We start from the raw sequence: 27253 nt of genomic DNA, 5'->3' as shown, positions 1-27253 counted from the left end.
TATAGAGATGGATTTATGTTTATTAACTGCACAGACCTCTAGAACCTCCCAGAGACTTTGAATTTCCTGGTCCTGGGAGAGGGACACTCAAAAGCTGCATACACATAAAATTCTGGTTTCTGTACTAGTCAGCCTGACAAAAAGCTGAGTGCTGAGCCAGTTTTGATGGAAAATTGTTTACTAGGGTGAGTTAATGAAAACTGTCTTTTCAACCGATTGCTTTAGTTTTAGCAAATATCCAGATCCTTTTTATTGTGTCTGTCTTCCTCTTGAGAGTTAATTTCAGCTGCAAGCTCTGGATGTTTAAAGATAAACCTCCTTAAGTTGTTTGTTGCTCGATACTTTGGAAAATCTATTTACCGATTTATAAATATTAACATTGAGTTAAAAGCAGGGTGCAGGACTGATGGCTTTGACAGTCAGGGCGTGTGTGGCTTGTCCCCAGTCTGGTGCACATCATGTCTCTGACAGGCTGGGAAATCTGGTGGGTAATCTCAAACAGTGCCCACGCCTAAGGAAATCGTCTCAGCAGTTCTAAACTAGAAGTTTTGATTTCATGCACCTTCCATAGGGTGCAACAGTATAGTTTGTATTCTCTTCAGTAGCAGGTTTTTTGGTGGAGAAGAAAGTTTTGATCACCTAGGGTGGAAGGACTTGGAGGTTTTAAGAGGAAAGGATGGGCAGTAGGAGTAACTGTGATCAGAAGCAACTCTGCTGTGGAACGAGAGCAGACTGAGAGCCCTTGCTGAGAGCAAGACTCAGCATGATGCTATTAGTTCTCATCACTTGATTATGAATTATAAGCATCATTCCAACAATTTAGTGTACACATCAAGTTTCTTTGGTCAGCAGGGAAAGCACATCTTGAGCCACACTATTCATGCTTGTGGCTGTTTTATGTTTAGATACTGCTGTGCTATTTTGAAACTGCACATTCAAAGAATATTTTTTCAAAGTGGCAAGTTTAAGTTCTGCTTTCCATTCCTGTTACTGCAGACATTATTTGATGAGATTTTTTTTTCAGTGAAGTGTGTGCATCTCTAAAAGAAAAGAAGCATATATATTTTTAATTGATTTGCAAAAGACAGTGGCTTATATTAATTATTTGGGGGATTTCAGCTGAAATTTAACATTCAAAAGGGCACATGAGTCTAGGAACACATAGAAAATACTATTTCATATGTATTGACCATACAGGCTTTTTAACCTTTCACATAAACTGATGCAAAATATAACTGTTTCTGGTTTCCATCTTGCTGCATACTGCACTCGAGAGTCAGAGTTGGGTTAATTAATTTGAATTAACTACAGGGATCCTTTCCATTGATTTTAGTGGACTGTGGATCATGCTGGTATATAATACAAATTACTACTTGTTAATTAACCCCTCTACTCTCATCTGATCTCTTCAAGTTACTCACTAGGTGTGCAGGAGAATAGGGCCTGAAACCTTGGTCTTGTGTACCAGTGAATGTCATCAAGAGTAGGTTATCCAGCTGGTCCTTCTGCTGTCCTCCAGCCAAATCAGTGCCTGAGGTGGGCTTTTTTGTGCTAGTGAAAGACAGCCAAGAGAAACAGAAAAAAACCGTACTTCGTTGAAGGAGGTACCTCCCACTCTTCAGACAGACTCTTGACGCAGGAACTTGATTCAGAATTTGTTATCTATGTTGAGGCAAGTCTGCTACTGGCTTCTACCAAGTTTTCTTTTCTGGTAATTTTTAGCAACTTGTAACATTTTATGTTTGCCAAGTTAGAATGTAGGGATCCAGAATAATGATGAGCAGAATAATGATGAGCAGAATAATGATGAGCATTGAACAATTTGTCTCCTGGAGCACAACACTGGATATCAGAGAGTGCCTGATAGGATTTGAATGAGGAAAGATGGTCATCTTCCACCATCATACAAAGGATGCCTGATTCAGAGGTAGGGAATCTCAGAAGACTTCTAGAGGTGAAATTGAAGATGCAGAAGACACTGACTATGCAAACTTGGTGCACTCTTAATATACATGGTCTGTATTCACAAGGATGCTTTTTGCTCTGATAAATTCTTTATCCATTTTACCAGACCAGAAATATATTGCATGCAAAAGGGCAATAAAATATAGCTATGACATCATATCCCAGCTATTGCCAAAGCTATCCATGCCAATGAGGATACAGACTGAAATGTCTGAAGTCCAGTGGTTTCTGGAACAAACTTTTTCTGGAATTGCTAAGAAATTTTGGATGCTAAGCATGCCATTCTTATAGCAGTCACCAGGTTAGATCCTCACAGGCATCTTACTTGGATGCATCTTGGGGAACTCTAAGACTCCAGGTTCCTCTGGAGTTTATTGTTTGTCCACCTGTCATTGTACTTTCAAGTGGCAGTTGAGCTAAGATGGCACTTGCAATTTAATTATTTTGATCTTGAACCACAGAACAACCAAATTCAATTTTGAAAGTGGTAGTTAGACTCCTAAGCTGCATGGACATGCTGAAAATGCTGCCACTGATATGCCATGATGTCAGCACAGAACTGGCAAAATTCTCCTTAAAATGTAGGCGTATGTGTACTGCAGGCTACTCACTTCCTTATGTCATGGGAGATTGAGCTAAACTCCCCAAGTTTATGCATAGTAGGCACAATAGCAAAGATGCTTGCTTGCAGGAAAAAAATCTTAGAAAGTAGATTTAGCCTGCTTTTCAATAAGGAAGCACAATAAATTACTGCAGCCATTTACCTGTGTACTTTTGCATCCATTCTCTTAACACAAATAATGCATTATTGATAACCCCACTTCGGCGAAAAAATTGATGTCATGCTCTTTTGTCAATTTTGTTTTTAATTAATGGTGGGTTTGAGGATGATGTTTAGAAACAGCTGCATGGTTTCAAAGCCAACTTTTGTGCATTGTTTCTCCATGATCTAAGAGTCACAGAGTGAAATTATCTGTAAGACATCAGACTAGGTGATCACAGGAGTCTTGTCTAGCCCTGAAATTGTCTTTGTGGGGTTAAATTATGCATCTTCTTTCAGAAAAAGCATTATGGAGTCACATCATCCTGCAGGTAAATTGCCATCCCGAGCATCACAGCAGTGTAGCCCAGCAGAGGAGCTGACCAGTGGGTTATCAGGCTGGCAGAGACCGCATTAGCTTCTCGTGCCAGTTTTGTGCGCAGTGGTATCACTTATTGTACCTCTTACTGTCCTGCTGGGAATAAGAGAGTCAAAGGGTAGAAGGATAATTGAAGGAGGAACAACGGCATTTCTAATGAGAATACAAGTCCTGTTATGCTCTAACTGGGCTAACCAGGCTGGGTCACCGTTTATCCAAGTACACAGACTCCCAGAAACCGCCAGGTTGGATCAAACCCAAAGCTCAGCTGGCTTCCAGCAGTGGGCAGAATCAGAAATACCAGTGGAAGGGTTAAGACCTGTGCTGTAAACAGATAAGAATGATAATCACAAACTCCCATGATCATCTACAGTGAGTTCTTCTGAGCTGTAATTGAACAATTTATCTCCTGGAGCACAACACTGGGTAATGGTTTCAAAGTGTTTTCTGATGTTGATGGTAGATTTGGATAGCCTTGGTTTGCAGAAAAATGAGGAAACACATGAAGAGGACTTAACATGATATACATTCAATACAATTCCACTGGCTGAGCAGGTTGCTGTGCAAGAGTAGTGTGCCTGGAGCAAATAAAGTGGGAGGGCAAAGAGGGGGCACCAAGTATTGTGTCTTCACAGGGACCGCTCCTAAAGAGCACAGTCTAAAGTAGAAAATGCTCAGTATTGCTGCTTTGCTAGTGACAATGGATAGATATTGTTGGAAGAGGCTGTATGGAAGATTTCCCATGTATGTACAGGGATATGGATATGCCTTGCACTACAGATGTTGGATACTGTCTTAGAGCTTAAGTGAACATGTGCCTTAGATAGTGTTTATTCACAAGCTCTTTCATACCACAGTGAAAAGGAAATGCTTTAGCTGCTCAAAATACTATGCTAGTGATTTGAAAGCCAAGAAAATGCTGCTTGGTGAGTTGATTCTTTTTCTGCTTTGAAAAAGGGGCTCATTTCTTGGAAAAGCAGGGATAAAGTCAGCTCTCCAAGCTTTGAATTGATTATATCCACACACCAGAGGCACAAGGTGGGAAGGACAGGAGACAAAAGTGGTTTTTTTCTCTCCAAACAAAGCCGAGTGCTAAAATAAAAATGTAGACCTGTTCTAAGGAAAATGTTCACCAAAGAAGTTTGGAAGCATGTGATACGATTAAGAAAAAACCAAATTCCTCTGTAAAAAGAGTTTATCACTGTAATGCCTTTCAGACAACAATAACTTAGTGAATTAACCTTGATGTGAGGTTGGGATAATAGGTATTTACCTTAAGTGCCATAAACTTGCATGTGGAGAAGAAATAGTCATGCAATTGGAGATTTCCAGCACTTTTCTAATGCAGTATTCAGAAGCACAACATAAGGAAATTCACAGCTCTGATAATTCCCCCATGCAGAAAATGCACACTTGACTCATACATCCTATTTTACATTGTCTGAAAGAAAGCAACACTTTCATCTTGATAATATTAAAAATGTGGGATCTCTTGAAATGGCAGAAGCACATATAGATTGATCTAATACTGATATTGTAACTGAAAAGACAAAATAATATTATACGTGTGCATTTTCATAAGGCCATGAAATGTTAAAAAAACAAGAATATTAAAAACTTTAAGAAATGACAGCCAAGGAGAGAGAAGAAAAACTGTTCTGCATGACATTGAGTTCAGGACATACATTTCAGCAGTGTCGTGCTACATGATTCAAGTGCTAAACTAGTAAATGTTAATATAATATTAGGAAATTATAATGATGAATATAGCTGGATACCATCTGGTATTAACTCAGTTCCCAGGGCATTTAAAATTCTGATTGCACAGTTCTTTGTAGGATTACTGGGTTGGAAAGCTGTAGTGAGGAATGTTGTAATTTGTCTGGTGCTAGGATTACTGAAAAGTCAGCCAGTGCTGATTTTTGATGGTAAATACCTTTTTTTTTTTTTTTTTTTTTAACCTTTCCTTTAAAGAAATAGCATATTTCAGGGAAAGAATGGGTTGGGTTTTTTTCCCCAGAAATCTTGGTGGGGAAGGATGTTGTGTTTTTATTTTTTGTTGAGAGTTGGGTTTCTTGTTTTTTGTTTTTTGGGGGGTGTGTGTACCTTTTTTAATGATGGTGCGTTCTGGAAGCTGCAGCTCTGATGTCTCAGCCTCATTCTTTGTAATCTAAATTGGTCCCAAGAAGTCAGACTGTGTTTACTGTGCTGCACCATCCTCAGACCTTGCAATGCAATGGGTGTCTCTCCCTCAGAGACAGAGCTTACCACATACATGGGGGAGAACCAGTATGTGAGAAACTCAAACTACTGTTTCTAACTAGACAACTTTCGCTTTTAGAGACGATTTTTCTAAGACTAAATTTGATTTGCATACCCCTAATAAATTTTTCTCAAAGATAAATAAAACACTTTTTCATTCATAAATGATTCTTTATTTTAAAGAAATTGCTGGAAAACATTGGATGTCTTAGGCCAGTGAGAGAAGAGATAAAAATCATAAGTAGTAGTTTGGTGAATATGAGAAGCCAAAATTTAAGTCAACTGAATTTTTTAGGTTACTGAGAAATAACAGACCCAGAAGATACTGAAGTTGCAAGAAAAGTGTGAGGTTTGTTGTGCAGAAAGTCAACAGAAATAGCTCCATTACCTCAGTGCCCCATATATATTATGCCTTATTAAGATAAAATAAGATTTTACAGCACATCTGCTAGCGATGTAAAATTTCAGACAATAAAAGACGTATCTGGTAGCTTGAGTGCAATTCTTCGTCCTTGAGTTTGTGTTAGAGATTTCCATCTGCAGATGTTGACAGTCTCTTTGAGAGCTATTCATTGTGGTTGCAAAACATATGTTTCTCTCCTAACCAATAACTTGCTGTTAGGGTTTTTAGGGGAGAATTCTCTGATTGTTTATATTTGTCTTATTTTACATGGTTTTTCATTTCCACGCTGGCTCTCTCAAACTGTAATCTTTACATCTTTCCTGCCTATTACTGCCATAGAGAATTTACTGTGTCCTTTTATTTATTTATTTATCATTTTATTTACATATTACTGAGTGAATCAGCTGTGAAATAGAAATTTTGTCCATCCTCAGACCTTTGGGATTCTTTGAGAACTTGTGATTTCACTGTTAATGTCAGGGGGTTTGTACCTTGTTTTGTCAGAAATTGATGCTATGATGAGAACAGCGTGGCTATGATGCAAAACAGCTCTCTCTTCTGATACTGTAAATGGCCACTGGAGTCCCAGCTGCCTTAATTAAGCCAGTATGTGTGGTTCAGAGGGCTGGCAAGTGCTCCTACGATCCTCTTCTCAGCAGTTACCTTCAGGCAAAATAAAGGTGCATCTCAGATTGACATTGTTCTGATAAAACACAGACCTGAGATTTTTAGAAGCTGGTAGGGGATTGGAGGGCCTTTCTTCTTCGGAGGTGCATCTCTAAATGCATCACTGGGAGGAGGGCTTGAAATTTGGAAGTAGAAACTGAAAAAATTTTGTGAATATTTTTAATTAAGTCTTCGCTCTCTGTTTATTGTTCCCTGTACACAGAGATTTTCTGCTCTTACCCTTAAAGAACCTTTCATTAGCTCCCTTTGTGTATGCTTTTCAAGAATACACAGCAGAGGAAGAGCAGCCAAGATGTGGGCATCACAGATGGGGCAAATGTCACGATATGTTCCTCTGGAAAATATTTATTTGAGTAAAAGGCTCAGGTGGTCAGACTTTGTCCAAGCCACTCCTTTAAGATTTCTCTGTTCTGTGCCTCTTGCAGAACACAGTCCATCTGTCCCGCTGGTTTTCCCTGGCAATTTATTTCTTTCTCCAGTCTGTGGTCTGCCCAGTGCAGGCACTCAGTTGTTTCCTGCCCACCCAGAGCCAGCCACCCTGGCTGCATGTGTGCTTCTGAATGTGCCAGCCGGTCTGATGCTGAAACACTGTAGTTCAAGATAACTCCTCACTGGGGTGTCTGCTGGGTCCTCACCACCACCATGACAATGAGACTGAGACAGGCTGCAGACAGGTTTTCCTGTGCTGACTCCATCTGCAAGGCTCTGCTTGCTCAGTCCCCCAGGACAAAGGAACGTTGGTCAACTTATCTGTGGCGCACACTCAACAGAAAGGCCTTTTGGCAGTCTCTTTCACATGCTCTTGCCTGCTATGGCACATGTTCTCACTTTCTGTCCTAAGCATCCTTCTTCTGGGCTGTGTAGCTTTAGAGACAAGGGGAAGTTCAGCTATTTGATAAATTTCAGCATTTATTTTAAACCCATTCCACTTAATGCCTAGGGTTTTTTTTCCTGAGACACTGGTTTTCAAGGGCATTTAGGCACTTGTCTGTATTGCTGGTAGTTTTTCTATAACTTTTAGTGGAGCTAAAGTGACTGTGATTCGCTCTCCCTTCCTTCTGTATCCACTGATCCCTTCTCAATCCTAATGCTTTTGCTTTCCTACGGAGAAGTGATAAATGGCCCAGAGTGGAGTTTGATGAGGTCAGATGTTACTGTCGGCTGTAAATCCTTCCTGCTTGTTGGTTCAGCAGCAGTCTCTGGCCTTGGACTTTTATGGGTCTCCCAGTGGAGGAGGGACAGGAGTGGTGTCACTGTCAGCACACCAGAGTGATTTGCAGGAGGGTTTTATTGAAAAGCTTCATGCACGTGGAGAAACTCCCCCAAGCCCCAGGAACGGAAAGAAATCTTCTAATCAGCAATTTGTTCCTGTAGGTAGAGCTCTCCTGCTTATGCAGCACAGGCCTGCCTGCTCCTTGTGGGGCAAAAACTCAAGCGGTGCCTCGGGATGAAATGATCTCACACCACAGACAGCTGAGATACAGATATAGGTGTACAGAGATGCTTTCTGGGGTAACAATTGTAGCCATTCCTGAATCACTAATGTGTTTACTTTGGTTGACACCCAACCACAAGCAAGGTGTGAGTGTGCTTTTTTTTTTTTTTTGGTACTAAATGTGATAGCTCAATATATGCTGCAAGCAACAAAGTATTTGGAGACTATCAAGTTGTAAATCTAGACTAGCTGGTGGCTACCTAAAGCTCTGATCTCCCTGTGGTTTTTTTCTGTTGGAAGTGCTGAAAGAAAAAGGCTAGGCACTATGGGGATGGCAAAGGATGGGTGCATGAACTTACTACAAGCCCTTGTGCCACTGCTGCATGTAACATAAGAGATAGAAAGAAATTAACGGACCCTTTAAAATGTAGCTTTACCCATGTCCTGAAAAGGCTCAGAGTCAGCCTGAAATTCTGCATGAATTAGAAGATGTGAGTGTGTGTGGCAAGGGAAAATGCTTCCCTAAAGTCCAACAAAATTATTGTTGCCATAAGCTCGACATAATCAGTGCCACTCATTCTCCCCAGATATTGCTATCATCAAATATGTCACAAACTTTTAAATGTAGTTATACAACACTTGAACAGAAAATGAAGCATATCCATTAGTGGGTGGTGCAGAAATTTATTCTCTGTGCAAGTGTTTGTTTATAATTAGGCAAAAGATAAGAAATTATGCCTTTAATGATTTTTTTAGTGATAAAAATCAAAACATACCAGATAAAGAACGCTTGCTCAGAAACAGCTTTATTCTGAAACTAGCCAATTAAAGAGACCAAACATACAGCAGCACAATACAGGAGCTGTTCAAAATGCAGCATTGCTCTCCATTCGTTATGCATTTTAGCTTTGATATTGCTAACACCTTTTGGGTAAGATTAAAACTCTTCTGACTGCTTTCTGGTTTTGTTGGTTTTTGGGTTTTTGTTTTTGTTTTTGGTTTTTTTGTGATATCCCTAATGTTCAAGAGGGGAATAATTAGAAGATTGACATAAAAAATGATGTTTGTTTATTGAATTGTTGCAAGGTGTTGATGTTTTCTACCCTCTCTGTCTTGGCTCTTTAAACCTGTAGGATCATACATAGGAACATGAATAGCGGAATTTGCCTCCAGAACTTTTCATTATTAATGATGCTCTATGACTAAATTGGAAATCTGCTACTGCACCCCAAGGGGGTGATTAATTTAGCAGACTAGAAGTTTTGATTAAAAGGGAATGAAATGTCTGACACATAGTCTATTTATCAGTTATTATGATATTAAAACACTCTAATCATTGTGGTGCCTAAATTAAGGCTTCACAGCCTAAATGTCACTTCTTAGTGTTCTTTTAGATCTGTCTGTGTGATACAAGTTTATTATCAGTGGGAGCATGAGAATATAAGTGCATATAGCGGTCTTTGATAAGAACTAAGCAGTCTGGTAAGATCTCTGCTATTTGGCCCTTTCTCATTTAAAGAAGAAGTGAGAGACGATTTTATAGACGTGATTTTACGAGCAATGCATGCAGGACAAGATGAAGTTATCCCTGATGTCCCTAAGGATTATGACACAAACTTTGTAAAACTGGACTAAGCCTAAAGGACACAGAAAAACCTCTAAGGATCTGTAAGGATTTAAGTCTAAACCAGTTCTTCCAGAAACCACATGTGCTCTGAGATATCACATTCTCTGAGAGGTGAAATCCATGTCCTTGAATTAAAGGTCAGGGCAGAAATTGGCAGTGATCTACAAAGGATGGCAATCAACAGTCAGTGCTAAGTATGTCATTGAAGTCATTTGCAGCCAAATAGGAGGTGGGAGCAGTAGGTCCTGTGTTTCCATATAGGTGCCCAAGAAATAGCTTCAAGCCACAGTATTGACACACCAGCTTTGCAAGCCTCCCAGAGGGAGGAGGGAGGGCCCAGGAGCACAGTGTGAGGAGAGACAGTCAAGTTCTGGTGGAGGAGTGGTGCTTTGTGTTCATGAAGGCTTGGAACCAAATCACATCCTAAACTGGCCACGCCAGCAACTCAGATATAAGTTTTAGACTTCAATAGGAAAAGTGCTACATTAGGACTAAATTATCCACTGATTTGAGAAAATAAACAAATAAAAAAAAAACAACAAAGCAAGCAAGCAAAAAAAGCACAAAAAACCTGAAATGGCTGAATGGCAGGTAAAACCTACTAAAAGCAGGAAGTCATTTTTCAAGTAGCTGGGGCTTGACAAAGGAGGAAAGTAGATAGGCTCATAAACCCAGGCATTTTGTAGGGGAAAATGCAATAAGAAAGGCCAGAAGAGTTGGAGAAACTTACAGAAATCACAAAAAAATCCCTGAAGTCCTGTGTCAAGCAGGAAGCTTGCTGGAGTCTGCAGCCTCAGTAAACAACAAAAAAACAGAAAGAGTGTTCAGAAAAATTAAAACTTTTGTGATTTTTCTGTGGAGGAACATGGAGAAGTTCCCATAGAAGAATTTCTCTCCTATCAGATGTCAGGGATGAAATAGTTCACGTGGTAACTATACAATCCCCTAGCTTGAGTTCTGGTACAAGACAGTAAGGATCAGTGTAACACATTTTTTTTAAACAGTTTCCTGAGAGAATCCCATAATAAATACATTGATAGAAGCTCAAATAATAGCAGAATAATAACAGAAATAATGAGATCATCAATAAAATCATAGTGGCAGAAAGCCAGGCTCTTGAGATTAAAAGTCATGATTTACTATCAGTTGGGTAGCACTGGGGGAGGAAATGTGTGGGCAGGGCAGCCCTCCTACCCCTTTCCTCAGGTTAGCCTGGGCACAGATCCAGGAATTGGGCTTGCTTTGATCTCCAAACTGTCCTGCAGTGCATTGATATATCTCCCAATCTGAAGACAGGCACAGAAGTGAGCACCTTACTAGAAAAAAAGACTCAGAACTGTAAATAGTCATCATTTGGAGCTGTCTGGAGATTAGGATGTGTTTTTAAGAGAACTAGGATGTGAAATAGAAGTGAGGTAGATATAGGGGATAAAACCAGATGTTAAAAGACACGTTATCAGAGAAAACAGCATTTTGCAAACGATGCTTTTAAAGACATGAGAGATCAAGGGGGAAATGCCCTCTGAATTAGTGGCAGATATGGGAAAAGGAATTCTCATCAGTCTCTGCTTTTGGGATTCATTCTTCCCTTAACTGAAAACCAAAGGACATCTGTGGGAGTAAGAGATCTTAAGCACAGATTTTGTTTGTAAAGAAAACAAGTAGAAAACTGGCAGAAGATAAACGCTTCCTTAAAAAGGGAATGTAATCCAAGCCCCTAAAGCACCCAGCACAAGTGGGAAGGGCAGCACTTGCCTCCCCTGGCTTGCTGCCTGCTGCTGGAACTGCTGCAGGTGAGGATGTGTGAGAGGCAGCCTGGATGCTCGGCTCCCTCCCTCTCTCGCAGTCCCGCGGGCCTCGGCAGCTGTTTGCGGCTGCACGGGAATAACGAGGACATCGCTCTGGATGTGACACCGCCTCAGCTGGGTCTTTAGGAAAGCTCTCTAGAGCTATTCTCCTGAGTCCTGCAATAATCTGCAGCCTCAGTAGACAGTGCTGTTTGGCTCAGCATTTTCCTCTCTTTTATTTGCCTGTTGAGGGAAAATATTGCCACTACTTCTGTGGTTTAAAATGATGGAAAGCAGTAACAGGTTAAAACAAAGGGCCAACATTCCCTGTCAGGATAAGGCTGAGGAAAATTATGCAGAGAACAAGTAGCTTTACATCACCTACTCCTATTTAGTTATGCCAAACCCAAATTGCATCACTGCACTGTGCCCTGCAGGGGATTCCTGGTGTGAATATTGCCAGGTCAGCAGCCAGATCATTGGACAGTGATTCCTATGCTGTCCCACTCCCGTTAGGACAGTTTAAACACTCTGTGACTGGTGCTGTCATCCCTGTCCCTCTGCTGGGGTTTGTGTAGAGGGATTTTGTTGGTGGTGTCTCAGCTACTGGACTTGCAGCCTCAAGGGTAACTTAAACCACCAGGGATTGTGATGTCGAGTCTCTGACCACAGGAGACCAGGCCTTTTTTCCTTTGCATAGCACAGAAATTCCTAAGTGAGAATCTTTGGTCTGTAGCCTCCTGGGAATCTGATCACATGATTGGGATGGTCCCATTTCTTGATAAAATTAATACAATTTATCTTGTACAATGAATTTCCATTCTTTGCAGTGGGATTTTCCACAGAAGCCTGAGGCAGTGTGTGAGTGAGGCAGAAAAGTGCTCAACCTGATGGAAGACTGGGGTTAGCCAACACATGGAAATAGAAGGAGTTTCTACATTTCTGTGAGAACACTGAATTTTATGTGATCTTTTTCAATATCTTCAATTCATTGTTCTGGGTGTTGATTTAGTGACCTGGAGCTTTCCAAGGTGGAAATTGTTAGAGAGAAAAAAACCTATCCATGAGTTAGTGATAGAAATATTGCTAGCCTTTCATCTGCTTTCCTGCTTTGATTTCTCTAGAGCTTACCTGAGCTGTCTGTCATCCAAAGAACATTTTTATACCTGTGCCAATAAGCAGCGGAGTGCTCATGAAGGGCACAGCACAGTGGCAGTCTGTGAGGGATGCAGTGAAAGGCTTTCATTTAACACCACCGTACATGGCAAACCCAATTTTCAGCTGTATGTATCAGCATGGCAAGTCTTCTTGTTCCCAGTCAGCATGCTACAGGGTAATTCAGAATACAGCTTATTGCAGGTTTTGGTTTCTCTTCCAAGATTCATTCCTTTTCATCCCTTTCTGTGCCAAGTATAATAAACAGAACAGGAGCTGAAGGCAGTTTGGCTGGGGAAACAACATCCAATAATTTAAAAAAGAAAAACCTAACAACAAAAACCAACCCTGCAGAAAACAAAACAGGACAAAAAGGCTGGTCAGTAAAAGAGGTAGAAAGACACCTTTGCTGACAGAGGAAAGGGGAAAGAAGGAAAAAGAAAAGGCACATCTGAGCTATTCCTCCTGCCCTTCTCAACCAGCCTGAATGGATACTGAATAACAAAATATAGAGATCTCACCTTTCCCTATCCAAGCAGGCCATGCTTTTCCACTGCTCCCTTATCACTGTCAACCCATTGAAACCAGAATGGCCGAGAGCAGAGTGTCCCTGGATAGCCTTTCCCTAAGGAATGAGGACACCAGCTAGGTGGGAGGTTAGAGTGCAAGGTGAATGCTCTGGTCTCGAGTCTCTTTATGAAAATGAATATTGGCATTTGGCCTTTAATACCTTAAGCAGCCTGGACTGCAGCTCTAGAGAGCTGGAGCACGTTGGGGGGGAAATGGAAAAAAAGAGCAAGACAATGAAAGAAAGGCACACTGGTTCTGCTTTCTTTGTATGCTTAAATCCTTTGAGAACATAGAAATGCAGATATATGAGCTCTTAAAATGTTGCACTTCTATCAACTCCTTCCCTAGTGTTGAGTGTGAAGAATTTCATAACTGCCAGGTACTCCTTTTGACATGGGGAGGATCATCACTGGGATTGAATCCAAATGCTAACTATTACAGATGAGCCTAAATCTTAACTATTACAGATGAGCATTGCTGTAATAACAAATTATCCCTCATCTTCTTATAGTGATATTCTCATCTGTGCTTTTCTGGGCAATATGAAACAAGAAAATTACAAAGATAAACTGTGGAGCTGATGAACTTTAGTGATTCCTGTGTTTCCATCTTATATCTGGACTACTGTGGTTTGGTACTACTCCCTGAAAAGGAAACACTCCCTGAATAGTGTTTGGTGCCTGGCTAGGGACCTGGCTCTGCTTCCTAATGCCTCTTGGCAGTTTCCTGTGGGAATCTGGACTGTGCAGTGGAATCACTCAGAGTGCTGAAGGTTCCTGCTAGGCCAGTCGGTTGTGATAATCTGCTGCCTGTGACCTCATTAAAACAGCCTGATTGGGGCTGCTAATCACATAAATAAAGAATTAAATCATAGCATTAACCTTCTACAGGGAAACCTGCCCTGGCAACACTGACAGAATTAGATCTATTAATTATTTAGAGGGTCATTTGATAGAAATGTATATAGATGGTAGATTATGAGCACTTGAAGCAATAAGTTAACCATAAATTTTTGCTCTAATAAGAATCTTTTCATATTTTCTTCTTAATGTCCCAAACTAAAAGCTAACTTCCATTTTTTTTTTCACTAGGACTGTATCATCCCATATAATTTATTGTATGTGCATCAACTAAAAATACCATGCCCCAACATCAAGGATTTTTGTGCTCCCTTTGGCTCTTGAGACTCCTTTTTTATTAGAAATTCTTCCTGTGCAAACAGTTTCCATAACTAAATTCAGGGCCAATTTCACACTTGCTGTAATGCTTGGAGCTTCTTTAGTGGCCAGGGTGTTTCAGAGGACCTGAGCACATTTCCTGTCCACTCCTGAACTAAAAGTCAATGTGCAGGAAATCTGTCTCACCAGTGCTGTGGACTAACAGGATGCATTTTGCAGCGGTCCTCTACTGTCACCCATGGAGATGTTAAATTCCGTTAAGCATCTAGTAGATTTTCCCTTCTTTCTCTGAATTTCTTGGGAAAAAAAATGCTCTTGAATGAGATGGGATGATGAGTTCATTGTTTTAGTGATTCTACTGGGCTTGCAGGAATGACAATGGTACTAGATAGGCTTGTTTACTGACCAGAATTTGAATGCATGTTTGCAGATAACACACAAAAGATTTGGGCATGTGGAGTGGAGGAGGGTGGGGAGACTGGAGGGAAATCTGTCATTATTTATGGAAATATCCAGTATTCATGGAGCCATCTGCTGTGAATGATTCAAGTCTGAGAAGTGTCATAAAATGAGAAAGTATAATGTAGAAAGAAATAAAAAAACCTGACCTGAAAAAACCCTTTAAATTTATATCACTCAGAAACCTGAACCGGGGAATATATAACCTCAGACTCTCTCTTTCTAAAGATGCTTTGTAAATTTTCCTGCCAGATTGAGAGATAAAGATAGATTATATTTCTCAGGTTCCTTTCCTCACCCTTCTTGGAACAATTAATTCCATTTGTTCATTTCCAGCCCTTTAATTATTGATCACATCGTTTCCTTTTTTTCTTTCTCACTGTTCCGGGCTACAAGGCAAGGGATGAAGTTAAAAAAAAAGGTGTTTAGGAGACTGCCTAAGCCTTGAAGCATTGAGAAGATCTTTACCATAGCCACAGTTTTCTCTCTGATAGTGAAGCCTCCCTTTCATTGTCAGAATTTTATCAATACTAAGAAATTTTATTAAGGGCAGAACCTTCATAGCACTTCTCTGGAGAAAATCTCAGGCAGAGGATGGTCTGCTTCCCTGTACTATGCTCTCTCAGTTCAGATCATTAATTTATTGATTTGCTCATGATGTTCTGTAAAAAGTGAATATAAACAAATAGTGGAGAAACTGAGGCAAAAAAGAGGAAATTATTTGCACTGCCGCACCATAGGCTGTCAAGAAAATCAGAAATAGACTGTATCTTTCTCAGTCATTTATCTTAAAGACCTGGTTCAAGTCCTTGCCTTGGGAAGACTTGGGAATCCCTTTGAAGCATTTTTTATCTTTCCTGCTTCCATGTATTTTGGTTACAATTAGAGTGGCACATCACATTACCAGCAGGTGCTGTTGTTTGGCTGGTTGTGATTGCCTTGCCATGTCTCTTTTCATCTCTACCGCTTTATTTTCTGTCTGCTCATCACCCCTTGCTGAAAACAAAGCTGATTTACCAGAACAATGGTGTGTTAGAACAGAAATTTATCTTCAGCCTTATTTCCTCTCCTATAGTGTCACAGTCCAGGACTATGAGTTTAAAAATCTCCTGACTGTTGTATTGGTTTTTAAAAACACTTTCTTACCTTTAATTTACTCAGTCATTCATATTGGGTTGTCTTGACATCCTGCAATGTTTGCTTTGCAGGGCTGCCTTTCTTCTTCCATTATTCCAACTTCATGCCTTAAAAATCACATCTCCATCCCAGCAAGGCACATAAAGATGTGGAGAAGCATCACAGATTTTAACTGATGTGATTAAATACGTTCTGAGTGCTTGGTCAATGCCCCTTTATTCCTATTTGTACAAACACTTTTGTTCATGAGGAAGCCAACAGAGAAATAGCACAGATGCACATCCACTGCTTCCTTCTCAACATGGGGATTCCTGTTCTCTCTGGATGGGATTTTTGTGATTTCCAGGGGCTAAGGCCCTATCAGTGCAATACTAGATAATAGTAATAATATTTAAAAAAAGATGAAAAGGTACTTTAAGAGATCATCCGGTGTCTTCTTGTTCTTCAAGGTGAGAACAGCTCTACCTTTTTCTTGTCCGTGTTTGTCTAGCCTTGAAAAATGAGCCATAGTAGAAGCACAGAGATTATTTTCTGACATTCAAAACGCGTCTAACCTAAATCTCCCTCAGCCCAACTGTAATGCTCTTACAGGCAGGTTTCACATCTTTAAAGAAAGATGCCTTAGCTCCTGGTTCAGAAGACAGCAGGTGTTGGGTTTTTTTGCCTAGTATCCCCTATCTCTAGAAACAACTCCTTCCTTTTTTGTATGTTTGCCAGGCTTCAGCTGTGGTTTTTTGACCTATAGCAAAAAAAAAAGCAAAATTAGTGCACCTGGCTATGAATTACAATTCTGCAGGATAGCCACTGTAAGTTTTTGGACAGGTCATTTGTTCCTTTCTTTAATTATACAGGTCCTGTTCCAGCCACGCTCATGCTGAGTAGCGCCTCATTCATTCAGCAGCCCCTCAGTAATCAATATGTCTCCAGGGGAAGAAATATTGTGTACCAGGTAAGGGAACTATTGCTTCCCATTGCAGGTCACTCTTTTCTCTCAGCTCTATCAAAAGTTATGTTTAGGCCAGTAATGAAAAAGCGATTGCACGATGACATCTGTGAAGTACAAAATCATACTGTCTGCAGTGCACTGGAGAACAGTCCTTTGTTTGCTTGCTACACCAAAGCCATTGCAAAAAGCAGTATTTGCAGCTAATCACCACAGTGATGTCAATTTGCATTTAGCCATTGTGCTAACAGAGGCAGCTGGAAAGAGAAAAAAAAAATCAGCACAAATAAACACATCCATAAGTACTGTCAGTTTTTAGCACCAGAAACTGCTGGAAGTAATGCTGATGCCTCCAACCCAAGAAATCTTTTTAATGTGAAATGATATATATGAGGCCAAAAGAGGAACACATTTTGTCTTGTTTGCTTAGACTCCAGAATATATCTCCGAGTCTCTGGATGTAATGATTGCTTAGGCAAGTCAAACACTGTATATCACCTGCTGAGCATCTGATTCATTGACTGGGTGGATTCAAGCCAATTTAACCAGCTGGAATCTGTAATACTGACTTCAGTGGTGTGATCCTGATCTATATCACACAGAGGATTTGGCCCAGAGACAAAGGGAGGTAGTGTTTCCTTTGGGTGACATCTTTCTGCAAGCCAAGGCGGGCAGCATCTGTCTTGCACAACCTGGTTGTCCTAGACGTGGCGTGTATTGCTCATGGAGTACCACAGAGTTTTATCATTCTGTGGCTCTTTCTCAGACAGGGGATGGCAATCAGGGACAACAGCCAATTTTTCTGTTCTATCCTTCTACTTCACAGCTGGTGCCATCTTCCAGCAATTCTGGGACCAATTCTCTTATTGTACTGACTCCCTTTGTGCAGATTTTTGCAGGCATTTTTGCTGCTGTATAGCATTATTTTTGAGGAAGGGAGGAGGCTTAACCCGGGTCTAGATTTCCCTTTTTCCCTTTCACCTTGCTGAGGAGACAGACTGAGCATAAGACCTCACATACTGTGCAGAGAAGCCCAGCAGAACCAAGTACAACACATAGGCATAAACAGCAGCAGAGGACAGGCAAGGCGAGACCTCAGTCTGCGAGTGCTGTGACAGCCCTGGTGCTCAGTCTGTGGGCACGAGAGTTATGATACTACCGTGCTGTTGCTCATCTTTATTTTCTAGCTAAGTGACTTCATTTCACTAAATCTCTCCAGCTCTCCGTATCTCCATAACCAAGAAACCAGAGGGACAAAAGGCTAAGCAGAATTTATTATTGCTCTTTATTATTATCATATCTTTTGTCTTCTTTTTAAGATTCATGAACCTCCATTCAATTAATTCATCAGAAGCCTGAAAAAGCTAATTGTGCCTTCATATATTTCCATAGGCACAGGCTCATTCCCGTGCCAGATGTCAATAATACCTGATCCGTGCAAATGGAGCAGGGTTTGTGGCAGCCTGCTGCCCAATCTAATTAATGTTGTGACTCCAGTTCTCCTAAGTAAGAATGGAGTTTGGGTTTGGCATAATTGTAAGGCCAGAGGTGGGCATGGTGAGAGACAGCGAACTCAACTCTGCGTCTCTGGGGCTGAAATCCGAAATGCCAGTATCCCATTCCCAAGGCCCCATATATAGGAAGGCAAAGCAAGAGGCCGGTTTTTAGCACAAAGAGGGCTCAGAAAAATCTGCAGTGCACTGCCCAGCCCTAGAAACTGTTTGAAGAGGCAGAAGGGGCTTAATAACTGAGGATCACACTGTGTCCCTCTCTGGTTTTCTTTGATCATCCTAACGCTGTTGTTGTCCTGGGTCACACAGTGCCAGACTGGCCACTGCACAATTTCACATGCTGGCCTTCCCAGGGTAGCATCAGGACTTTGGTGACTTGTGGAAGTGATGTTTGTGGGTAAGTCCATAGGGCTAGGACCATGTGCATTGGCAAGGCAATGACCACCTCATTGCCTTCTCCAGGCAGGAAGAGTCTCTTTTCTTTGGGGAAGATGCTTTTCTCAGGCCTGGATGAAATTTTATGTTTTCCAAAGCAGGCTGCAGCCAAGCACTGGTTGCTTTTATTTTTGTTGTCCCTAGCATTATTAGCACACAGCTTGCTTTCAAAGATAACGATGTGGAAAAACAATAGCATCTTGCCAAACTCCTTCAGTGTACCATTTGCAGGTTGTGCTGTTTTATCAGTGTCTTAATATGTACATTGCAATGGTGTGAAAACTCTGTTTTGTGAGCTAAAAAGAGAATGAAAATACTGAAGTAAGTCCCTCCCTGCCCTGCCAAACAGACCTACCTTCTCCTGGCACTTTTTCTTTTCTATCATTGTGCTATATTGTCAGGATCTTGTTTAGCATATAAAAAACTACTGCTGCACTCTATTATCAAAGACATATTTGTTAAAACATGCATATAAAAGGATTTGTAATTGAAGAACAGCTTTGATATATTTAATAGGATGTAAAACTGCCATCCCTTTTTAATAGGAGATGCTTTATGTGCATTAGATGTAATACAATAATGCTCTTCACTGAGCTCTACCCATTAGCAGGCTGTTTTTTCCCTTTCTTTTAGTTAATCTTAAAACTTTAATGTAATCTAAACACATTGACATCTTTTTTTTCCCCTCCCCTCTCTGTACTTGGAAGTGCTTTGAATTGAACTTTGTTTCAAATAAGGGCTAGCAACAAATATGGCATCAATATCCAGGGCCCTGGTGCTGCCTGACAGATGGTCCATAAACCAGCACATCTCCTTGCCTCAAGAATGCTAACAGTAACGGGAGTGTGGCGGCATGTGCGAGCGAGCACGCCTGAGAGTAACCTTGTGAAGAATGAACAGCTATAATGGCATTCTTTTCTATATTCCCATGTCTCAAATGTAATCAAATACCAGAGCAGCAGAAATAGAAAATGACAATCAAAACAAAAATAGTAATAGCTTTAATAGCAGTTTCTGTGCTTCAGTCTCGGAGTGTTTTACAAGGAAGCATTGTTAAATTCAGGAAATAAGGATGTAACCTGGTAAAAAGAAAGTATGCTAAATCTGACTGGCATTTTGGGGTACTTGTGGTTTGATGTCTCATCTTACACAGAGCTGTTCTCTATTCCTTTCAGAACTCAGGATCAGGGAATAGTTTTCAAGATGGCTAATCTAAGTTATTTATTCTGGAAAATCACAGATGTGTCACTGAACCTCGTTAGAGGAAACCAGGAAAGAGGCCATTTCTCCTGATTTCTGGTCTAGTGCCTCACCAGCAGCCAGCAGTACATATTAATCCTGATGGTTGTAAGAATATCACAGAATGCCTGAGATACTGCTGCTTCATGAACAAACTGAGACCATCAAAAGGAAAGTATCTCTCTCTTGTTTCAGAGGCGTTACTGTATTGACTAAATTCAAATTGACTGTACAGCTGCACTTCCTGCTTTTCCTAAGAATATCTTTTAGTTCCTTTATTCATGTGTCCTTTCAACACAAAGATGTTATGCTAGTGATTGTGCTAGCAGGAGCTGGACAGTTGTGGGCCATGGATGTAGTCCTTTGCAGAAGAAAATTGTATGTGTTCACCTGATTTTTGTGGCAAGAGCTGAGCACTGGCCTGGCACTCAGGAGAGGTGACATGTTTGAAGAGATATTTTAGTGACTCTTGGGATGCTGCTGTCATCCAGGACTGTTTGTAGGAGGGAGTTGTAATTCTGCATCTCTTTGTTGCCTGATGAATTTTTGGAAGAATGACTGTTCCTCTAGGCTGACAAAGTAAGTGCAATGGCAGAAGTGGCCTACCATCTCTCATGTGACTCAGCCTGAGCACTCTTTATAAGAACGGCCAGATTCTCTGCTTGGGACTACAATTACCCAGTGCTGCAGCTTTGCTGCCTCTACTGCTTTTCTTCAGCAGTGTTTTTAACCTGGATCTTCTGGCCTGCACTGGAGCCCACAAATAGCCAGGGCAGCAAGTGGATGCATCCATTAAAACAATACAGGTATCTGAAAGACCTGTTAAGTTGTGCATGTAAATATTTGAATGTCAGAATACATTCTGCTAGTATAATTCGTGAATGACAGACAGAAAACTCCATTTCATATAGAGAAAATGACATATTCTTTTCATAAAGGGAAGCAGTGCAAGTCATTCAATTTGCAATTGGATATTGCTATTGTTCAGTAAGTGTTGTGGGTTTGGGCGCATACTGCAAGAATCACACAAGGAAGTATAAATGTTTTCTGAAACTAGTTCTCTCTTGCAGATGGAAATTCAGCTCCCATCTCAGCCAATATATGAATTCTAAAAAACAGGTGTATTCATTAAGTGTCTGGCTTATGAAAAAACAGTCTTTTTTTTTTTTCCAATGAAATTGGTCTGAAATTTGGGTGATTTAAGGTAGGTTTAAACAGGAATTAAATTTTTTAAAAAGTCAAGGCAGAATTCAGAGATATTTTTACTGTTTTCTGTGTCAGCAGACTACTTCAGTAAGCACAGTTTAAATACTAAGTCAATTAATTGTCATAAATTCCTCAGGTTAAGTTGAGTTAATTGTCATGAAGTGCTGACCAGCTACATCAATCAAATGGATGAAACATTTGGGAAATAAAGCACCAAAACAAATCCAAAAATCAGAATGGAAGAAAAGAAGTACTACAGCCAATGCAACATAAAAATTCTATTCTAGGTTGTTGGTTGTTCTTCTAATATTAAAAAAACCACAAAAAAATATACTGGCAGAAGTGGTCCAGTGAAGTCTTGGACAAATCCCTGCCGTGCGAGCTCCATGTGAAGCATGAGCTCATCCCAGACCTAGCCAGACTCTACTGTAGAAAATTAAAAGTTATTTACTCATTTCAGTCAGCTTCTGGATTATGCCTTTTCTGATCCAATTAGCTCTTACCTTTTTCTTGCAGGACAAAGTCATCAGCCTGGAGCACATCACCAAACAGAAAATTAATTGCAGTTGTCTGCTGGGTGTAGAATGCTTGTCACTGGGACTAAATCCAGTAGTCCCCATAGATCTCCAGGCCACTGGACACAGGTAAATGATGCAGTTCTGCTTTTTGTTCATATTTGGTTCTGTACTCATGTAGCTAAGTTTTCAAAGCAGCCATCCTCATGAGGGTAAACCTGGTTTCAGTCAAGGACATCAACTGTAAGTCAGTACAGGTGACCTCAGAATTTCTACATTTAAATGTCAGTATATTTGAAGTGGTTCAGTCCTTTTTAAGAGTTAGGATAAATACTCCACAGTATTTTAATTCTAGCTCAAATGTTTAGCTTTTCTCTCCTTTTCTAATTACACAGTTAGTGTATGGAAACTATTGGGCCAGAATTGAGTATAAATATGCATTCTAATAATCATCTGCCTTCTCTATGTGTAGAGGTCATGAAGGAGTGAAAATAATACATATTTTAAATATGCTTTAGCAGTTTATTTCAGGAAAAAAGAATGAGCAGGGGGAAAAATGAGAGATTTACTTAAGACAGAGAACTCAGAAAAAAAATAGTTGAAACAAAGCATTCACAAAAATGTGTATGAACTACAATGGATGAAAGGCAAACTATCTTGATTTTAAAAAGGAACAAATCCTCTATTTTAAGCAACTACCTATGGCCTAGTCACTACAGGACATGCATAGAGAATACATTGACAGAGCAAGTCATGCTTTAAGTGTGCTTCAAATAAAAACTCAATGCTACCTGCTGGCCAAATAAATAGGGGTGGATTCCTTAAGAGATCTTTCAGTCTGGAAAAAAAAAGGTGTCAGTTTACCTTGAAAAGGCATGCAAAGAAGCAGAAAAGGCACGTGTAGCCTTGTCTGAAACGCATTCATTCCAGCTATTCTAAATATTCCCAAAACACAACAGGAAATGTGCAGTTACAACACGGATAATTTTTGTTCACAGGAACAATGAAAGCTGCATTTGAAGGCACTAAATTTTCAAGAGGGAAGGGGAAGATATGGGTTCAATGTCAGTTGTCTGCTGAAGCACAGTATGTAGCTCTGTGAAGAACCCACAAGTATTAGCTACACCCACAGAGCAGAGATATGGCATTTCCAAAATTAGCGCTCCCCTTCACGCGGAATTAGTCTTCTGGGAATTAATTTCTTCCCTCAGTCCCTGAAATGTGCAACAAATATATTAACCTTGAAACACCTTTCTGTCTCTCCTAAGCTTCACTGAAAATAAATCTAGGAGTCCTAGTCCTCGTATGTGAGGCTGAGAAGGTAGTGCTAATGTAGTCTGCTTCCACAGAGAAATTCCACTGAGCCTCACTGCTGCAAAGCCCTGCACACATAGAAACAGAGTGGTCAGTCTTCTCTGAGAAATAATACCAGGTTCAAACTGTCACTCTTGTGTAAAGTGTTAATTACATTTTCTTTCTTTTAATAGTGAAATTTATTACTTATTTTCTGTCTTCACAAACCTGTGCTGGTGCAATAGGCCCTTCTTTGTGCAGTGACAGCCATGTGAAGATTTCTAGATGCCTCAGTTCTGGTCTGTGAAAAAAAAAATCAAAGCAAAATGATGCAAGAGACTATGACTATAGATATGAGATTAATTGCCTGAGGGCAACAAATCCACAGGGCTTTTACATTCCCACAGATGTCACAGCCTCACAGTGCTCTAATAGGCTGAGCCTGCCCAGTGCCTCCTCATGCTGCTCTTAAAGGCAGTGTCTCAGACCTGGGGCCTCACTTAGGCTGTAGAGCTTGCTGGTTGGTACGAATAGACTGATGTTGGAACTAGCTCCTTGAGCAGTTGCTGGTCCCTGAAAGTTACTCTTTTAGCTGTTTTCAGGGTGATGCTGGCATGGTGACAGAAGTTCAGCTTCTCACTCAGGCAGGGAAGAGAAGGTGGCTCTCCTTTGATGCAGCATGTCCTACAAATGAAATAAACCACCTGTTCATTTTGCAGATCTGTCCATTGGTGCAGAAATCTGCCCCCTCTGTGAGCCAGTAAAGAGGCAAGACAGCAGATTGGGTTGGATTTTGGGAAAAAGTCAGTTGGCGTTCATGTGCACAATGGAAATGGAGGTCTCTGGGAAACCAGGACATTTATCTGGGTCATTAAACAGAAGCTGTGGGTCACTTACAGGAAATGGGGTGCTGTGGGTAGTGCCTGGAGAGTAATAATGAGAGACAGGTAATGGCATCCAGTCAATTACAGTCTTACGTTGGCATTGTCTAAAACGGAAAACCCAACAGTCTAAAAGGCCATAACACTGATTCTGTAGAACATTAAACTATTACTTTATGCTGATGATATCCTACTGTTAATTAAGGACTCGCATGCTTCCCCTCCTGCTTATAATGAATATTGCTCTCTGAGTACAAAGTTATCATTGCACAAAATTAATGACTCTGAGACTGCCGGGATGCAGCTTTCTAGAGTTTGCCCTTCAGCCCTGCTCACCTCATGGAATCATAAGTGGGCACCCAAAAATATAGTACAAATACTTAGGGGCTGATATTACCAAAGCCTCAGACAATGTAATTAAAAAACATTTAAATCAAATTATCAAGCAGGCAGGAGAAGATTTGGAGGGATAGCCAGAGCTAAATAAAAGCAAACGTGTTATTCAGTTTTCCATCCAATCAGGTTGTTAAAGCAGAGATGGGAATATTGTGTAAGTCAGCACCCTCAGAGTTATTGTCATAAATGATCTCACAGCAGTATTTCCCATGGCACCAACAGTTACATGTGTTGTGTTTCCTTTGAGCATAAATGTATATAAATGCCTGTAAAGAATTCTAACAATGACTAATTATATTTCTCACCCACATCTAAAAAAAAATAAAAGTCCTACAGTTAGGAGTACTTCACCTACTACTGAAACTCAGCTGTTTGTTTAAAGGGTACAGAGGTGGGTCACACAAGTACCACATTCAGCACACAGAATGTGACAAAACCTAAACTGTACTGCCAAGTTCACATTTAGCTGCAGTCCAGGCTTCTGATGCAGTAAACCAGCAAAGTGTACTTAAAAGTCACTGTACAACTTAAAAGAACCTTACACTGCAGAACTTACCTACAACTACAGCATATTTCAGATGACATAAATTTCAGGATGTGAGGATGAATTAAAGATGCCACACAAAACATTCAAAAAGTATTTATAGCTCTTGGGATGAGAAATGTTACTATTCCCCTTAAATGTCATATAATTGGCCCAATTTTGTGCACCAAAATCATGCATATTTTTATGGGTTTTTATTCCTAAAAGGCATAATTTTGAATGAAAATTGCTGTATTTTAGGCAAGATTGTCTTTTTTCTCTTCCTCATACTGTAAACTAATATTGATCTTAAGCAGAGGTTGCATTTCAGTGGTGGCTGGAATAGATATATCTTTCTGGAAAGCACATGAAATCCTTAGCGATGAAAAGAAATATATAAATATTCATTATTTTTGGACTGACTTGAAAAATTAAATCACGACAGAAAAACTGATTTGAACACTATCCCATGATTTTTGGCCATTCAGCATGTTCTGTGGAATTAATTTTACCTCTGAGAAAAGGTAGACAAGATCCATTCCAACAAGTGTGCTCAGATTTTTTTCAGTCTATTGTGGGATTAGCCAGGTGGGGCCAGATAGCAGAAAGATCTTGCTGGGGAAATGGTCAAGCTGGTGTGCATGACAGCTGCCTGCCAAAACAGAAAGCTCATATGTGCCAGAGAAGGCAGTGATACATTTTTGTGATAAGATGGGGGCTGTAAATAAAAGGTGTCAGTGAAAGAGCAGTCTGGACAGCAATAGGTACATGGAGAAGGTGCTGCTGCTATGAGAACATGAGCAATGAAGATTCATGGCTATGAAAAGTGCGTTATCCTAACAGCTCTACAGCAAACACATGCAAAGTAGTGCTGTCAATACTTAAAGTTGGCAGAAAATGTTCAGCAGGTGGGAGTTCCTCTTCAAAACTGCAGCCTGAGAGGTATGCTTTTCTGCTTCCCAGATACCCACATTCCCTGAATTATATTCTTAGCAAAGTTCTGCATGAGAAATTGTCAGCTTTCTGCCCTGGCATTTGAGCTTCACAGAGTGAGTACCCAGGGTTCAAGACACAAGAATATCTAAATTGACAGACACACAATAATTAAAGACCTCTAACATGTTAACATTGTTTAAAGACTATGGAACAATTTAAACAGCCTCAAGGACACTCATAGTTTCTCCTTCTAATCCATGTTTGGTTGTAGTAAACAAAAGGTCTTCTCATATATCACTATGAGAAGATCATAATCATACTATGATTAAAGTAATGGACAAAAGAAGTGGGAATGAATAGAGACAGCTTAGTGTTAGACTTCTTTCAGAGCTATTTGGGGTGAACTGGTTCAGCTTATTGGTAAGAGGTTGTGCACAATAAGTCTTCTTGTGTTCCTAAATTATTCAAATTTTTTTAAGAAAAAATAACTCTAAGTACTTGCAGAAAAATGTATCAGAAACTGGCAGATAAACATCACAGATGAGGATTAGGTTCAATAAATACAAACTAACGCATGAAGAAAAAAAGTACTAGCCATGCATGCTCAGTGGTATGCTCTAAATCACTTAAGAGAGAAACACATCAGTGTTGGTCTAAGAAGTCAGTAAATCAGAGGAAAGGCAAAAATAACAGGACAGGAGACAACATTGTTGCATAATAATGCTGTTGCATAACTCCAATATGTGCTTGCACTCTAAATACTGGCTGTAGTGCTGGTCCTGGTCTCAGCAAGGATCAAAGAGTAACTGGAAAGAATCTGGAGATGGATTATAAGACAAATCAAAGGAATTGGACAGATTCCTGTCCAGGAGTGATGGTACTATAGTAAGGAGATGACTGAAGGGTTTATAAGGAAAAAATATCTCAGCTGACAGAGCAGGGAAATAAAACGGTTATTATTTGGTGTTTCTCAGAATACAAGAATCAAATTCTAAATTTCATGTTCAGCATTCAGTTTAGAAAAAATAACAGACATACTTTTCCATATGCTGCATATTTGAACCCAAGAACTACATGCCACACGCTGCTGAAAAAATTCAGCATGTTCCCCAGTACACCATCAATTCACACGGGTGCAAAGTGTAATTGTACAAACTCATACAGGACAACAGCTCAAGCCTATGAAAGGAAAATGTCACAGCTAACTCAGGAGACCGCCAAGATATGGATCACTAGAGGCTGAAAAGATATTGCTGCACATTTACTTTCTTTGCCTTGGTGTTGCCTACTTGTGTGAAAGGGAGCTCTGGTTTGACCCAAAAAAGCTGTTGCCTTGGCAGATGAGGCTTTTGGGTGTGCTCAGTCAAGCTGAGCCCAAGTCCTTCTGCAGCACATATTTCACACTACAGCTCTTGGAGCATTACTCTGTGTTCATGGGCATAGCACGACCAGCTAAAAACGATGGCAGGAAATTGCCTAGAGTGGTTCTGTACACCACAGAGGCTGAAAAAATGAAAAGCCAGAAGATAGTAAGAGTAGAAGATAGCAAGTTTAAGGGGACAGGAACAGAT

The 27253-nt window shown here is 40.3% G+C and overlaps 1 protein-coding gene across 1 annotated transcript in view; it reads left to right on the top strand.

The window, feature by feature from the left end:
* The window catches only part of LOC134418953 (uncharacterized), a 231257-nt gene that overhangs the window by 134457 nt on the left and 69547 nt on the right, over nt 1–27253 (top strand). Inside the window, exons 2-3 of the mRNA XM_063157982.1 lie at nt 16656–16753; nt 21655–21782. Of these exons, the coding sequence (XP_063014052.1) occupies nt 16656–16753; nt 21655–21782 (226 nt within the window). The remainder of the gene's footprint in view (nt 1–16655; nt 16754–21654; nt 21783–27253) is intronic.

This window comes from Melospiza melodia, chromosome 5 (genome assembly GCF_035770615.1).
Source record: "Melospiza melodia melodia isolate bMelMel2 chromosome 5, bMelMel2.pri, whole genome shotgun sequence".
NCBI classification, from domain to species: Eukaryota; Metazoa; Chordata; class Aves; order Passeriformes; family Passerellidae; genus Melospiza; species Melospiza melodia.
Note: the sequence above shows the minus strand (reverse complement) of the source record. Positions and strands in the feature narration are given on the sequence as shown.